This window comes from Pteropus medius, unplaced genomic scaffold, assembly GCF_902729225.1.
Source record: "Pteropus medius unplaced genomic scaffold, Ma_sr-lr_union100, whole genome shotgun sequence".
Lineage (NCBI taxonomy): Eukaryota > Metazoa > Chordata > Mammalia > Chiroptera > Pteropodidae > Pteropus > Pteropus medius.
Genome location: NW_024347867.1, coordinates 4210455 through 4226367, shown reverse-complemented (window position 1 = coordinate 4226367; position 15913 = coordinate 4210455). Strand labels below are relative to the sequence as shown.

The 15913-nt window shown below is 33.7% G+C and overlaps 1 protein-coding gene across 2 annotated transcripts in view; it reads right to left on the bottom strand.

Moving 5' to 3' along the window:
* Window positions 1-749: 749 nt before the first annotated feature.
* The window catches only part of HBS1L (HBS1 like translational GTPase), a 78250-nt gene continuing 63086 nt past the window's right edge, over window positions 750-15913 (bottom strand). For both annotated transcript variants that reach the window (XM_039879023.1, XM_039879025.1), the window contains 8 exons: window positions 15617-15734; window positions 15169-15237; window positions 14179-14283; window positions 11265-11355; window positions 10737-10845; window positions 5441-5541; window positions 2806-2950; window positions 750-1414 (listed from right to left, as the gene is read on the bottom strand). In XM_039879023.1, coding sequence (XP_039734957.1) covers window positions 1403-1414; window positions 2806-2950; window positions 5441-5541; window positions 10737-10845; window positions 11265-11355; window positions 14179-14283; window positions 15169-15237; window positions 15617-15734 — 750 coding nt within the window. In that variant the 3' untranslated portion in view covers window positions 750-1402. The remainder of the gene's footprint in view (window positions 1415-2805; window positions 2951-5440; window positions 5542-10736; window positions 10846-11264; window positions 11356-14178; window positions 14284-15168; window positions 15238-15616; window positions 15735-15913) is intronic.

The window sequence follows — 15913 nt, the reverse complement described above, 5'->3', positions numbered from 1 at the left end:
GAGGATCTAAACGCTAGCAGCTTGATCTAACTCAAAGCTGGGGCTACTGCTAGTTATTCTTTTTTGCTTAAGTTACTTTAAATTAGGTTTCTGTCAGATGTATCTGTTAAATTCCCGATAAATTTTATAAAAAACAATTCCTTACCTTAGCAAGTTTACTCTGAAGTGACAACTACACAAATACTTTTTTAGTAAGAAATGTATCACACGGTGTGTTCACTCTGTGATCACCCACCAAGCTGCGCATTTATGCTCTGTGTCCTTTACCATGGATGCCATTCTTCGATTAGGAAGAAAAAATGATGTTTTACATACAAATGACATCATTTACCAATTTAAAAAGTTTATCAGAGAGTCCATCAGATCCGAATTCCAGGCTCGGTTGAGGACAAAATCCACTCTAAAGCAATTTATACCCAGGAGGACACTCAACAAATACTCGTTACTAAATATACCTTGGAAGTTTTGTTGCTGAAACTTTAAAAAAAGCATGACTCTTACAGGGAACTTACAGTCTATAAGGTAGATAAGAGTCATCAAAATGTAATTCTAAAAGTGAGAATGAGAAAAAAGTTATGGTTAGAAATGGATGAAACTAAATTTGATCTGTTATTGAGATAAAAAGCCAGAATTCATGTGAAAAGCATCAGGAAAACTCAGGTGGAAAAGGGCCCATAAAATCCCCAAGTCACATTTAGTGACAGTGGTAGAGACTCTCATAAGCATTTAAGAAACAAAACACGTTTTGCTGTTATGCTCAAACTAAGACATTTTATTAGTTGGCTTTATACCTTAAATAATAAAGGAACAGTTTCCACTAATTCCAAACTAATCTTTCAAAAAAGTTTACTTATTGAGGAAGAACATTCTTATGCTCAACACAAAATACCTTTCTTATAACCTTTATCAATTCTTTACTTAGCGTTAACCAAAAATAAACAAAAAAAAAAAAATTGTGCAGGTCAAATATTAACTACTTCAACAACCAAATTTAGCTATTTTTCCTTAAAATGTATGCAGTAGAGTTGAAAATCGAAATAGAAAACTGTAAACATTCTGTGGTTTAGCTGGAAGTAGAGTTCATTTCATGATGATTCGATGTCTTCTAATACATATTTCTGACAGTTTTCATAAATCTTAGCAAAGTAAATCCATTCACTAAACATTTCAAAGGGAAGGTTGGTTTTTAAAATAAAAGCACAATATTAGCCTTTCTGTGCCAGTTGGTGACTTGAAATTTTGCAGGAATGATGATTAATAAATACTTCTTTGTAGCTGGTTACAGCTTTAATTTTCTCTCTCATCAATTGCACCTTCTTCTTTTAAGTGAATAACTGGATTCTATAAAAACAGAGGTTAGCGATTTCCTTGCATTTGGAAACATGATAGAAATTCTGACCCATCATTCTTTTATCTGCAAAGAAGAAAAACATATTTGCTATAATTTAATCAGTCATGTTACAAGAACAACAAAAAGAAAGCGGCAGTGAAATAATCATTATATCAAGATGAAACTTGCTTTTTCTTGCCACTTTTTCCCTTCCCTGGTCATGCTATTTCTGAGATTAACTATAATCTCCCCATTATTTCCCACAAGAAACTGTATCTTATTTTTAGAATGTTCTTTTATAAAGAATGCTTTGACAGATTAAGTATGATATTGATAAGAATGATGTTAGATAACATTTATTGAATTATTATATGTGTCAATTACTGTGCCAAGTCTTTCTATAGATCATTTTATTTCACAATTCTAGGAGGTAGATTCTACTACCTTGTTTTTTTATAGAAGGATAAATTGAAGGAGAAATATTGTACACGTGCTGCTAGCAATCAGTGGAACGGTAACACAAACGTGGACAGTTTAACTCTAGAGCCTTTTACATGATACATGCATTACTGAGGGTTTTTTTTTCCTTTTTAATATCTTTCTTTTTCAAAAAATTTATTTATTTAAATTAGTTTCGAGTATTCAGTACATTGGTTAGACATCTATATAGTTCATAAAATGATCCCCCCAATTGCTCCCTCCCTCCCCTGGCCCTCCACTTAGCCATCATATTAATGCTAACTGCATTCCCTCTGCCATGCTCCCCATTCCTGTGATCAACTATCAACTACTAATTTGTATTTCGTAACTGAGTAGTGATGCAACCTAACGCCCTATGTCCAAAGTATACATCCAATAAGTTTTATGCAGAAAATAATTTAAAAAACTAATAAATTCTCTTTTAAAACTATAATATCCATTAGATTTATATTGGTCATGATAATGTGGAAGAAAATTTTAATTATTGAAATTTTTAGGTTCATTTCAGGCTATTTTCTCCAAAACTCAACTGCACCTCACATTACATTATAGGTTTGTTTTAGAAACATTACTAATATTTTAACTGAAGTTTTTGAATGAATCATTTCAAATGCCCTTAGAGCCAATTATTTAAAGAAAAAAATTTAATAAGGGCTCTTCTATTAAATGAAATTACTACTCCCAATTCATTTGACTCTTAAAGTCTGTATTCTCATAACCTGGATTGCATACTTACAGATTTTTCAACAGATTTCCTTTAATTTTGAGTGATATTATTGGTGGAGAAAATAGTTTAGAAGTCCACCTGCAGGAAGTTCTAAGACCTAACATTTTCTTCCCATCTTTCTTTTAATTTTTTAATATAAATTTTAAAATCTTGTTCTAATACGACAACTGTGTTTCCCTTAAGCCATAAAACCTCTGTAATCATTCTTAAAAAGCAGAAAAAGAAAAGACATTGAACCATGGATACATAGTCGGCCACTTTAAAATACCTCAGTGACTACACCAGCAGCTATCGTGGAACCACTGTAACGCAGCATAAATCTCCCCAGCTCTTTAAAGTCTTTGTAGAGCTCAAGAGCGATTGGTCTTTGTGTCTGCAGCTCTACCAAGGCATTCTGGCCTTTACTCAATAATCTATGAAGAAAAAAAACAAAGGAACAAATGGATGTCCAATAGAGGTGAATAAATGTATTAACAACTTGAAAAGAAAATACTTCATAATTGACAAATCGACTTAGTCTTTCAAAAACGTAAAAAGAAAAAAATTTTTCTTAAAATGAAAATATGTGCTTTTAATTTTTCTGGGTTAGTTGAAAAAAGATGACAGGAGTAATTTTAGATTTAAGACATATTAGCTAGTTCAATATTTGTCATATATACAGTGCCAATTTTCCAAATATCGCTCTAGCCCTTGAAGGGACCCCATAACCTAAAATATGCTCAAGGCGCCTCCACCAAAGCCCTCCCTTTCATTCCCTCATGAAAGAGAGAGGCTCAATTATCTCATAAAGAAAGTGAGGCAACTGAACTTTAAAACAGGGATGCAATGCCCTATGTCGTCCTTAGTAAAATTCTAATTGGTAGATTATGTGTCAGGAAGTTGTCTTTAAGAGGATAATCCCCTACTGCCAACGAACTACTCTAAATCTCTCTCTCTCCCTCTCTCTGTCTGCATGGAGGAACAGTGATTCTTTAACAGATATTCAGGACAAAATCACATAGGATTTTCCCACATGATGTTTGTAGGAAATAAAAGGGGATGAGACATGGGCCTGATTGTAAATGGGTTCACACGAATAAGCAAATATACCAAATCCTTGTACATGGGCCCAACCCATACTTAATAAAATAGGTCGAACTCAAAGGGGTACATTTTGAAAATGTTCTCTAATTTAATTTTGATGTGCTCTAGAAGGATAGAGGGCAGCAATCATAAACTTGCCTTCTGAAAAATCAGTTCAGTTCAGAGACGTACAGAATAAAAATTTCTAAAAACTTAGTCTAAAATTTTCAAATATTGGTTTTAGACCATTTCAGCCCAAAGTCTCATTCCTTAGGGAGGAAAGCATCTAATGTAGTCATAATTTGTGCTTAGTTACTAGAAAGTTCAATTTCACTATATATAAAGCAATTAAATCTACAATGTGCCTATTGTGTAAATGAAAAGGCCAAATGGTGTCAGTGCAAATAAGAGGACTAAATTACAAATAAGATGGCAGAGAAAACTAACACGAGAGTATATTAAGACCTAACATCACTGAGCTAAAACTTTGTAGCAGGAGCAGTGAGGGGAAAATTCAGGATTAGATATGATGAAGCAATTTCAGATTAAGAATTAACCATATCTCTGGTCTGGGTCAAACAACCTGACTCCTGACAAAAAGAATATAATTTATGTGAACCGAATGACTGGGTTAGAGTCTTGGCAATGCTACTTGCTAGCTTTGTGACCTTTAACATGTTATACAACCTCTCTAAGCCTCAGTATCCTCATCTGAAAAATGGGAAAAGTAATAGTACTTGCTTCATGTAGTACCTGAGGATATAACCACGTGAAAGCATTCATGACGGAGCCTAAAATATAGTGGTCGTCAAGAAATGTTAGTCATTAATTACATCACATTTCTCAAAACATTATGGCAGACACTCATGCTAGAAGCTAAAGGCTCAGGTTAAAATAAAGAACTATCTTTAAGAGATGTTAAGTAGCCCTTCCTTCATAACGGAGAAAGAGGCAGGAGTTTAGAGCAGTGTGAAGATTCTCTCTTCCACCTGCAGCAACTCATTAACCCAGTAACCACCTTTGGCTTCTTACACAGGTGCAAATGAGGAGGAACGCTCAAGGACTGAAAAAAGGGGATTTTGGGTGGGATTCCCCATAGGGTTGAAATGAGGAAAACCCCAAAGCTGAAGCAGCCAAGCCAAACTGTGGTTAGCCTTTAATTGAACTGGGGCAAGCAACTTAAGTTTCTCAGGAAGCACTTCCTTTGAAAAATCTCAACTTTGTCCCAGCCAAAGGTAAACTGTCTGCACAAGGCCTGGATATTACTGGTAGTCAGAGGAAACCAGCATGATGATGACCACCTTAATTTAAAGCTCTAGTTGGACTTCGAGCAGAAGGAAAATACTTTCTGGGTAGGGAAAAACTAAGTACTACAGAGTGTGTAGTTCACTTTCTTCCTGGGGTATTCTTTGCATAAGGAATGATTCTCATTAAGGAGACAAGAAAGTTGTGAAGACGACTCAGCTGGAATTTGGAACCAAAGGATAATATATCAAATTTATCCTTTAAAGTGTAACACTGATTTTTTAAGTGCCTTTATTTTTATATCATCTGTATTTAGAGCTTCATACATACATATACATTTCTATTTCTATTTTTATTTACAATTCATACCCCACCACTACCATATAGAACAGAAACTATATCAGGCACTGATACCTAAACAGGTGTTTAAATATTTGTTTTTATGTGTTTTAATCTAGTCCTTGAAAAAAAAAAAATGATTTCTGGAAAAGTAAAAACGGACTTCACTTACTACCAAAAGAAATATTACATGAATCAAACTGTAAGAAATTTGCTTAAATTGCTTGTGTTTATTATTTATGCTTTAAAACACTCACTTAGGCTTCTTCTTGGTGACTTCACCTGTGCTTTTGTTTAAGATGCTAATCAATCGTTTAATAACGGCAGGTTCACTGACAGTTTGGTAGTGTAACAGCACCTGAAACAAAAAATGGTAACACAATAAAACTGCTTACCATAGCGTCTCTGGTCTATTATTTCAGTGCTCACATTTAATTATTTTAAACTCAGCACTACAGCTTGGAGTCTTGCAGTATCTTCAGTTGCCTCCTCTAAGTCTCCACTCTATTCATGTTGTTGTTCCTTAACTTACCAGGGAAAAAAGGTCACAGGAGGCATTTCAAATATCTCCTCCATCACTTACTGTGCCGACTTTAGTGAATTACATAACCTTCCTTACAAGGTTGTGATGAGAATTAAACAGGATCAAAGACAGTGCATGGTATAGGAGATGTGTAACAAATGTGAATTGTTCCATTATAAAAATAAGGGAAAGGGAATCATGTGACCTGCAGCAAGAATTAATGTATTTGTTGGATGGGAATAAAATATCACATGAGAGTTTAGACCAGCTTTGAAGTCAGACACCTGAGTTCAAATCCTGACTCCACACTTGTCAGCTGTACAACTAGGGGCAAATCCTTTAACCACCCCTTACCCCTAACATCCCCAGCCTCAGGATCCTCATCACTAAAATGAGGAAAATCAGATGTTAGTTTAAAGTGGTGCTTAGCCACTTTAAAATGGTAAAACATTCAGTTTTTGATGGCTTTACATATTAGCTATTGTTGCTCATGTTTTATATTTAAGAAAATTTAAAATCAAAAAGGCTAAGTAGTTTAATGTGGTTGTGGTGATATGTGTTGGAGAGCAGCTGGAGTCAGAGTTACAGATAATGGGTTATCCTCCATTCAAATAATAAGCATTGAGTGTGTACTATGCCTATAGCTTGGGGTTACCAGAAAGATCAAATAGCCAGGAACTGGCAAAGCTATCCACATTTAACTGGTTTCTAAATACCATTTTATGCTGTTCTCCTGAAGAAACACTGACACTTCTACTCTGGGATTTCCTGGTTAAAATAGTTTTCACACTCAGAAGACAGAAATACAAGGGGAACTTGTGGATGCACAATCCCAGACTTAGGAACTTTCTAAAAACTGAGACATTCAATCAGCACTTTGTTTTCTAGTTCTTCTTCTTTTCTTTCACCATTACAAAAGCAGTTCGGACAATCGTCTCTCATCCAAATTACATCACAGACTCCTTGGTCTCTCTGCCACCATTCCAGTCCTTGTATAACCCATTCTTCATATGTCTACCAGACCGGTATTCTAAAATACAAATTTAATGATATGTCCTTGCTATTTAAAACCATGGGAACTTTAATTCCACTATAAGGTATTAGGGCCTCCTCAATCTGACCCTTACTAACCTCTCCAGCCTCGTCTTTCACCATCCTCTCTTGCATTCTATGCTCTGGACATACAGAGCCTCCATTCCCTACAGGCACCAGGCCCTTGCTAACCTTCAGGCTTTACGGGTACTATCTGCTCTGGATAGAACACACCCTCCCATCCCTGCAGCTTCATGTGGCTAACTCCTACTCAACCTGGCCCCAGTAGAGCATCGCTTCCTGCAAGCCTGAACCTGTAGTCTGAGTTAGATATGCTTCCTCTATGTCCCATAATCCCACTATGTAACATCTCATTTTTACTATAATTGCTAGTTTGAATGTCTGTTATCCCATGCAAAAATGAATTCTGTGAGAAAAGGAAGTATGTATACCAGTGCTAGACATTTAATTGGCACTCTGTGAATATCTGTGAAGTGAATGTAAGAATAAAGAAATAAAAGAGCACCTAAAAACATGGAGAAAACCAGTCACTTTTTATTAAGGCATGACTGAACCTTCATTACTCTACAAAGGCAAACTAGTTTTCTTTTTCAATGGCATTTGACCATTATGAACTGGAAAGACTCCAGAAAAAATTAGCAACCAACTCTTAGGGAAAAATACTTCCACAATGGATGGTAAAGTGATGAGAGCCACATTTGTGTATTCAACAGATTCAGGTATCAAGCAGCACCAACAGTAACATAAATGTAGGCTTACGTAACTAAGAAGCATGTCTTTCGCAACAGTCAGGTAAACAAGCAGGATCCCTTTCACTGGACTCGGATGTGACTAAGACATTGGCAACTGGTCTCCATGCCAAATTTAAAAGAACAGAAACACATGAACTTAATTAAGTTCCTTCTAACCTTTGTGAGCTATGTGTGAGTTCCAGGGTAAAATCAGGATGGATGAAGAATGGGTTGTGGCAGTATGGGGTTAGGTTTTGTCTGTCTCCATGGTGTCTTATAGATTCGTAGCAATATCAAAATACTTGAACACGTGAGTAAAAAATCTACATGTAAATAAATGGGAAATAACTACATACTATCTTAACATTTTAATTCATATGATATATAATCAAAGTCAATCCACAACATAATGTAAAAGGGAAAAAAAAATACTGAATTTTGAAGTGAAAAGTGCTAAGTATGAGTCTTGGCTTAATCACTTATTATTCAGATAGTCACAACATCTCAAGAGTCTCCAATTCCTCATCTGTAAGTGATATAATACTAATACAAGTCCACAATTTCTTACCTGCAATTCCAAAAGTCCCAAAACACTGAAAACCTAAGTTATTCCTAATTCTGTTATAAGCCCATTTAAATAGTAAATTGAGACCTATATTGATATAATTTATAGTTCTTATTTATTTCACTCAACATTAATAAACTGTGGTACAGAAATATTAGTATGTTTGACTACAGGATGTTGCCCTATTCTCTGTTAGGGATTCATGTATATGTATGCATCATATCGTCTTTCTAAATCTGAATATTTCTGAATTCTGAAGCATACTAGCCTGAAGAGTTTCAGATAAGGGTTGGGGCTCTGTACTTCACGTGGGGTTGTAAGAATCAAAACATCTAGCATTTTATAAACTAAAATGGGTTGCATGATCTGTTAGGCAGCAAAAGACATCAAAAGGAAGAGGTAATTTCTTAAAGGAAAATTGAAGCGCTATTTCCCAAAGAAGGAGGTAAAAGTTCAGACCACAATCAAGAGATGAATGAGTAAGCAAAATGTAGCATATACATACAATGCAATATTATTCAGCCTTAAAAATGATTGAAATTCTGATACATGCTACAATATGGATGAACCTTGAAAGCATTATGCTAAGTGAAATAAGCCAGATGCAAAAAGGCAAACAGTTATGATTCCACCTACATGAGGTACCTAGAATAGTCAAATTCATAGATACAGAAAGTAGAATAGTGGTCACCAGGGGTTTGGGGATGGGTGTGGGGAGTTACTGTTTAATGGGTATACTTTCAGTTTGGCATGAAGAAAAGCTCTAGAGGTAGATGGTGTTGATGGCTGCACAAGGTAAACGTACTTAATGCCACTAAATTGTACACTTAAAAATGGATAAAATGGTAAGTTTGATGTTATGATGTTAGTTAAATTTAGTTATGAATAATTAGTTAAATTCTTCTATTTTTCCTTCTTAAATATATATAGTTTACCATTACCAAAGGAAATGAATATATTTATACAGCATTAAGGAATTAGTCCCTAAATAGTAAAATTCTAATTGCTGAGGAAGGCTCTTCTTCGTTAAAAAACTTTCTTTTTGAAGGTTTCTTCCCACAGGGAGTGGACAATGACAAAACACGACCTTTTATTCTGAAACAAATTTCATCCTGCTATTCGTGAATCAATATATATGAGGATGGAATTTCACAATGCAGCACTGAAAAACTTTCAATTCATACTTATTTTTAAGAAACTACAGTAGACAGGAAGACAGTGTTACTATTCAAAGTAACTATTGACCTCTTGACCTCTCTACCTCCCCATTGGCAAAAATTATCGCTGCATGAGTAAAAACACGCAGTAATCAACATCTCCAGCTTCTCTCCATTGGACATATTGCTTTCTAAGAATGAGTGCCATGTGTTCATTGCAATTAAGTTGTAGTTTCTTGCCTATCAATACATGAATTTTGAATAATTAAAAATTAAATATTTTCAACTGTAACAATTTTTTTGAAGAGTTTTTACTACTTTATTAGCATATGAGAGAAATGCAATATAATTATACACCTAAAATACTTAAACAATATCTTATAAATATAATTTTATTTAATTTACATAGAAATAATTACAAAAGATTATAAGCGAAGCCCACGGGGTTTTCTCAAATAAAAGCGTAAAGTATAAAATGAATTTAAATGAGCTAAACGAATTTATTTCCAACTCCTAAAATATATCACTAACTTAATTTAAAGTTTAAAGGTCAACATCTTTACTGTCTTACTTTTATTGCAAAGATTCATGAAATGGTGAAATGATTTGTTTATATTTTCAAAGGCAAGCCATTTAATTCCACTGAGGAACACTTTTTACTGTTGTGCAGAATCTGTACTATGTAAGCTGATCAAGAAAAAAAAAAATCTAATGGGATAATGATCATTTGTTAAGTGGCAAAAGCAAAGTACAAAACTATGAACAGTATAGCCCCAAATATCTGAAAAAAATTACACGTAAAACAAGGAATTCATGGTAGGCACAAGTAGCAGTATCTTTTCTAGACAGTGTAAAATCACCTTCTTCTCATAAATGTGTATGTTCAAATGATGCCGGTCAATGATGACCTATAAACCACCTCACAGCATACATGCTATCTGAAGGTGTTGTTTCAGTACAATTAAGTTTACTCTATGTCAAGCTTCCCCAGAAAATACCCATAAACACCAATGGGTGGAAAACATGTACAAAAAAAAAAAAACACACTGAAATGTAAAGAGCATATAGTTATGGATTATGCAATTATATAACATTATTATTATCTTTATTTTATCGTGTTTTTCAAAAAGTTCTATAACTATGTATCACTTTTATAATCAGAAAAACTACAAATTAACATATTAAAACAAAAACAGAAAAACCTAATCTATGAAGATCAGTCGGATAACCTTTAAAACAGCAATAAAGTATCTACCAATTTCTCTACATGAATGTTATTATTATCATAAGTTTGTATCCTCTTGATTATGAAATTTCTGTTCAATACTTCTTTGAAAAAATCTTCAGGCTCAAAGATCAAAATAAAAAATAAAATGAAAATGATTTTCAAATTCTAATTTCATGTTTTTCTAGATTAGAGTAATAAGACGTTAGCTGAAAATAACTATAGCATCATCACTTGTAAAGAAAATTACAAATTAAAGTGACTTTGAATTTATAAAACAGTAATATTTTGGAACTTACAGGAAATCCTTTGGTGATAGGAATTTCAATATTAAAGATGAGGATTCGGGCTCTGAAACGAGTACAAGCTCTAATGGGTTCTTTAGGGCCACAAAATATGCAGCCAACACTGTAAAAAAAAAGAGAGAGAGAGAGGGACAGTAGTTGGGAAGACAAACAAATATATATCCATTAGGAATACCTCTAAAACCATGTACAAAGTAAAATGATCAAGCAAATTAGAGACTTTTTCTAAATTCTCCCTTCTGGATTAAAGCGTGGCTTTAGACAATTATTAACCTACATATTTTCACACATCATAGCTTTCACTCAGAGAACATGTCAAGTATGTGCACTGACATGTATTAATTTCAGTTTTAAGTAGGTTTTGCTTATCAATCTTATACTTCCAGTAAGTGCCTGTTTTGGGCCAAATGATATTCAGAATTAATACTCATTCTTTCATTTAAACTTGTGAATTGCAAAATTTATGTGTTTTGAGGTCCTATATCCAAAACAATCATTGCTTAAACTCATTTTCTCACTCACTTGATTTTGATGATATCCATCCCAACCAACGTAAGACTAACATGATCACCTGCTGCTGCCCAATCAACAGGTTCATCATGCAGAGTGATTCCTGGAAATGAGTAAGAACCAAAGAATACAGTAAAACACTTCAATATCAAACCATAACAACCAAAAGAGTTTGGCTGATTTGTCTCACCAGTCACTACTCAACATTTTCAATATGAATGGATTGAGAGTGAGAAGAGTAACTGTGAGCGTTGAGGAAAACACACTTCCTCTAGACTTGACTCTGCTGGAACACCACCCTAAACATAAAGTGACTTGTATTTGTCCATGAAAGGCTGATTTCTACTTTTTTAATCAAGAATTTTAAACTCACACAACTGAGTATTCATTAAACATGTCTCTTTCAAGTATTTCTCTTACATTAATGGATGCAGTCATAATACAGTTCAAGTTATTTTTAATAACATAAACGATGGGACTGGGGAAGGTGCCTAGTCTTGAGCTTTACTTTTAATTAGACAACTACCTAAACAATTGCCTCTGTTCTCCAAGTAACCCACAGGGCATCAGTGCTCAGTCAGTTGTGCTCTTGGCAGGCCCTTCACTGATTCCTGTCTCAGAAGAACTGCTTCCCAGAGAGAGATGCACAGTGATAACTGGTTATATGAAAAGGAAGAGATTAATTTAAATTTAATTCATCCATATCTTTCTGAAAATGCTTATTTTTCTATGTAGCATACTCTTAAATAAGTTTAAGACTTTTTAAAAGTTTAAAGAAAACTTTTAGAGCTCTGAGACAACCTACAGTTTTATTCAAAATTTCATATATATGCACATCTGAATTACTCTTGAGAAGAGGGACCATAACTTTCATGAAGGTATCAAAGAGATTCTTGGCTCCAAAATTGTTAACAATTATGACATTAAGGAACGTCTGTTAAATTTTCAACTAATTAAATTTAGTTTTTAAATGTAAATTTTAAATGACCATATCTGATTTTGCTATGAAATGTAGAATTAAAGACTGAAGAGCTTTCATACTACAATTCAATCAACAATATAAAATTTCAAAAAGATAATATATAATCTGGTTTTCTCCCCCCAAAACATAATTCATTGTATTATTTATCTTAATAATGACCTTCTTCATTAGACATTACACACAAAAAAGTTCTTTTCAAAACTCGATATGTTAATAAATCACTCGATATGTGAACTTGATATGTTAATAAAGTAAAAACGTAGTTAAGAATTTCCATTTGTTGGTTGCAGATTTAGTCACTACTCTTTTAGGATGCTACTGGTTGTAAGCCACAAAAGCTCCTAAAGTGCTCAGACAGAAGTGTGCATTAAACAATCAAGCAAATCAAGCAGAAACAACAGGGTTAGACAGTAAGGACCGAGAACCTCCAAGCTGGGTTACAAGCATGGCTCTCAAGGAATAGGGTGCTGCTCCCCAGATGCTTCTGATATGGCTTCTCTTTAAGAACCACTAGATTAAAGATAAATGATTAGAGTTTTTCTAGAAGAAAAGAGTCAGGAAAGCGCACAAGAAAGAATGTAAGACTTTCAGAAGTAACCAAACTGTCATAAAAGAGTCAATCTGAATGGCCCATGGATAATTTTAAAATCACAGTTTTAACTCATGTCTAGGGATTATAAAAAAACTTCCTAGTCTCAGAAAAGCTCATTAATGTACAAAGAAATTTGTATTTCAAAAATGCTTTAGCTCTGGATCATTTTAAAAAACAAAAACAGAGATTAGAACTTGCAAACAATAGATCTATGTGAAATGATTATTTTTTTAAAAAAGCATATATTACTTTTTACTTGTACAGAATTTTCATAATCTCTAAGCAAGCAGAAAGAAAAAAGTAAAATGGAAATACCTTTGGCTTTCATTCCCTATTCATCTTTAAATTTAGGTTAAACTCTGTTACCTAAACAGATACTCATTAATAATCTTTAAGAAATCAGCTTTTAAAGTAACCAACTCAATTCAAAGAAAATGTACATTCAAATTTATAAACCAGTCAGATACAACTCTGGATATAAACTATAAGACTAACAGAAGAAAAAGTACTGCAGTCTAAAAAATTTTAACATTCCCAGTAGATTATATGTTAGCTTAAAATTGTTACAAATATTACTTTATAGTATAAAACAGATCTTGAGTTTTATGTTGAAATCAGAGGCTTAGTTGGAAGGCAGGTATAAAATTATAAACTTTCAAGAAGAATTCAGAAAAAGATAATCATGAGAAGATGGAAATATTTATTAGCTAACTGGAAAGGTCAGACAGTAGATTACATGCAGAAACAGTAATTGTGCACTTTAAATTAGCTCGATTTCTCTTTTCAACATTAAAATTCCTTGCATTTACATCTTTTCTTAAATCTTCCTGTAAAATACTTTTTTTTTGATATAAACATGATCAGAGCTCTTATAGTAATTCTGAAATAACGTTTCAAAACAACAGACTATAGCAGTCTGCCACTATAGTTCATCATGCAGAATCACTCTGCATGATGAACCTGTCTGCCAACAGACTATAGCTTTGCCATTGACTATCTAGTGCCAGTTTGGGGTTAGATTTAATTTCTGCTACTGAATACTATTTTAAATGTATCTGTCAGGTGTCTATACATCTGGTTAAATCCTAACCAGACTTCTCAAATCACCGTCAAAAAAAAAAAAAAAATGTTACCACAGTTAGAATGTTATATGTATATATGTACACAGTCACAAGAGAAAAAAATCGTTTAATGTTTTCACATTTTTATCTTCAACAGTTAGTATCATTTTGACAGTCAGTTACAATTTCAGTAAGAGGTTATTTACTCTGGAGTTAATAACTAAACTACTTTTTAAAATCTGCTGTCTCAACTTAAGGGGTGTTTGGCAAAAGAATCTTGCAGAGGAATACCTTTTGCAGTACAGGTTTCATTAGGAGGCATTGCTAGTAGTCGGTCACCAGTCTGTATATAACCAGCTTCAATTTTACCAGTTACACAAAATCCAGATCCTTGATCTGCAAAACATGCCCAAATCTTACAATGATTCATATAGCAATGTTATCTGTTGATAACATCAATTTATCGCTCCACAGTTCCAAATCCACTCTTTAGTGCCTGCTCTGTGATAACAGAGATTCAGGGGACAATTGACATCTTTATCGTACTGATGATTATTCTGGTATATAAATATGTTGTATCCTTTTATTTGTTGAAATCTTTTATTCCATTTCCATTTTATAGTTTTCTGTATAGGGTCTTGTACTCATTACGTGAGATGTATTCTTATATATATACTACAATACCTTCTTCATCAAGGTCAAAACCCCTACTCTGCCTTTCCTTCCTTGGACAGTCTTCCTCAGCCCTAGGGTACCATATAGTTTCTCTATATCTTATAGTCATTCTTTCATCATATTAGTAATTCTTTATATTAAACTTCCCATTTTACCTATGTGTGGTATCTATCTTCTGATTGGACCCAGATGGGTAGGAAATAGAAATGTAAAAAGAGAGAAGAACAAAACATGAGTATACACAGGGGCAATAAAAATCTCCTATGTGGTTAAGAAATAGTCAATGATCCAGTTAGGCTGAAGGATACAGAGACTTAAGGGATCTAATGGGAGAAAAAAGCTATGAGGCTAAAAAGATAAAGAATAAGGGTTATTTTGTTTTGTTTTGTTTTTTATACTTGGAAGATAAGTATGAGATGGGGAAATGGTGAATAAACTGAAGGTTCTTCTGGGCAGGGGAGTTAAGTAACAAGAACAGTGCACTTTAAATCTGGCAATGGTCCTCAGAAGGGAGACTGAATACAATATAGTAATTCATACAAGAGGTCAGGAGAGAATGGAAAGGCAGGCATCATACTGAAGACACACTGTAGAGGTAGCACTTACCTTTGAAAACATCAGATACACATAATCTAAAAGGCTTATCAATAGATCTTTGAGGAGGCTTGAAGGAATCTGGGAAAAAATGGCAAAAAAGTGGGGTTTAATTAAAAAGCACTTTTTGACTCATGTCCAATGAGCCCATTTTGCCCCATGTCTTCTAGAAAATAGGTTTTTTAAAGTAAGTATTAATAACAAATTCACTGTCATTCATAAAATGCTTTGCAGTTTATAAAATGTTAAATTATTTAATGTCAACAACAGTTTGTGAGGTGGGTGGGGTCCAGGTATTAATTAAATAAGGAAATATTGCATGTGATTTCAAAACTGGTAACTCAGATCCCCTGAGTACAAATCCTATGCTTTTTCACACACAACACTGTCTCCATAAAAAAACTCTAAATAATAATGACAAGTTTATACTGCATCAAAAGTCATAAGGCTGTATTCTTACCAATTTGTTCTAATAAACACAGTCCTTTATACCATTTTGTAAGTTCACTCAGTCGAGATCTTGTGATTAGATTTTCACCACTGAGACCACTGGTAGGGATAAAAGCTACATCACTTTCCTGTTAAAAAAGATTATGTAAAACAACATTTAACATTGTTTTTAAAGCTAAAAGGTTCACCATTACCAAAACTGCACCAAGTTTACAAAAACAAAAATAACATACTTTTTAAAAAGTAATAGAAATGAGAACTACAATCCTGAAGTTAGCTGAGCCAAAGTTTTCAACTTCATTGATTC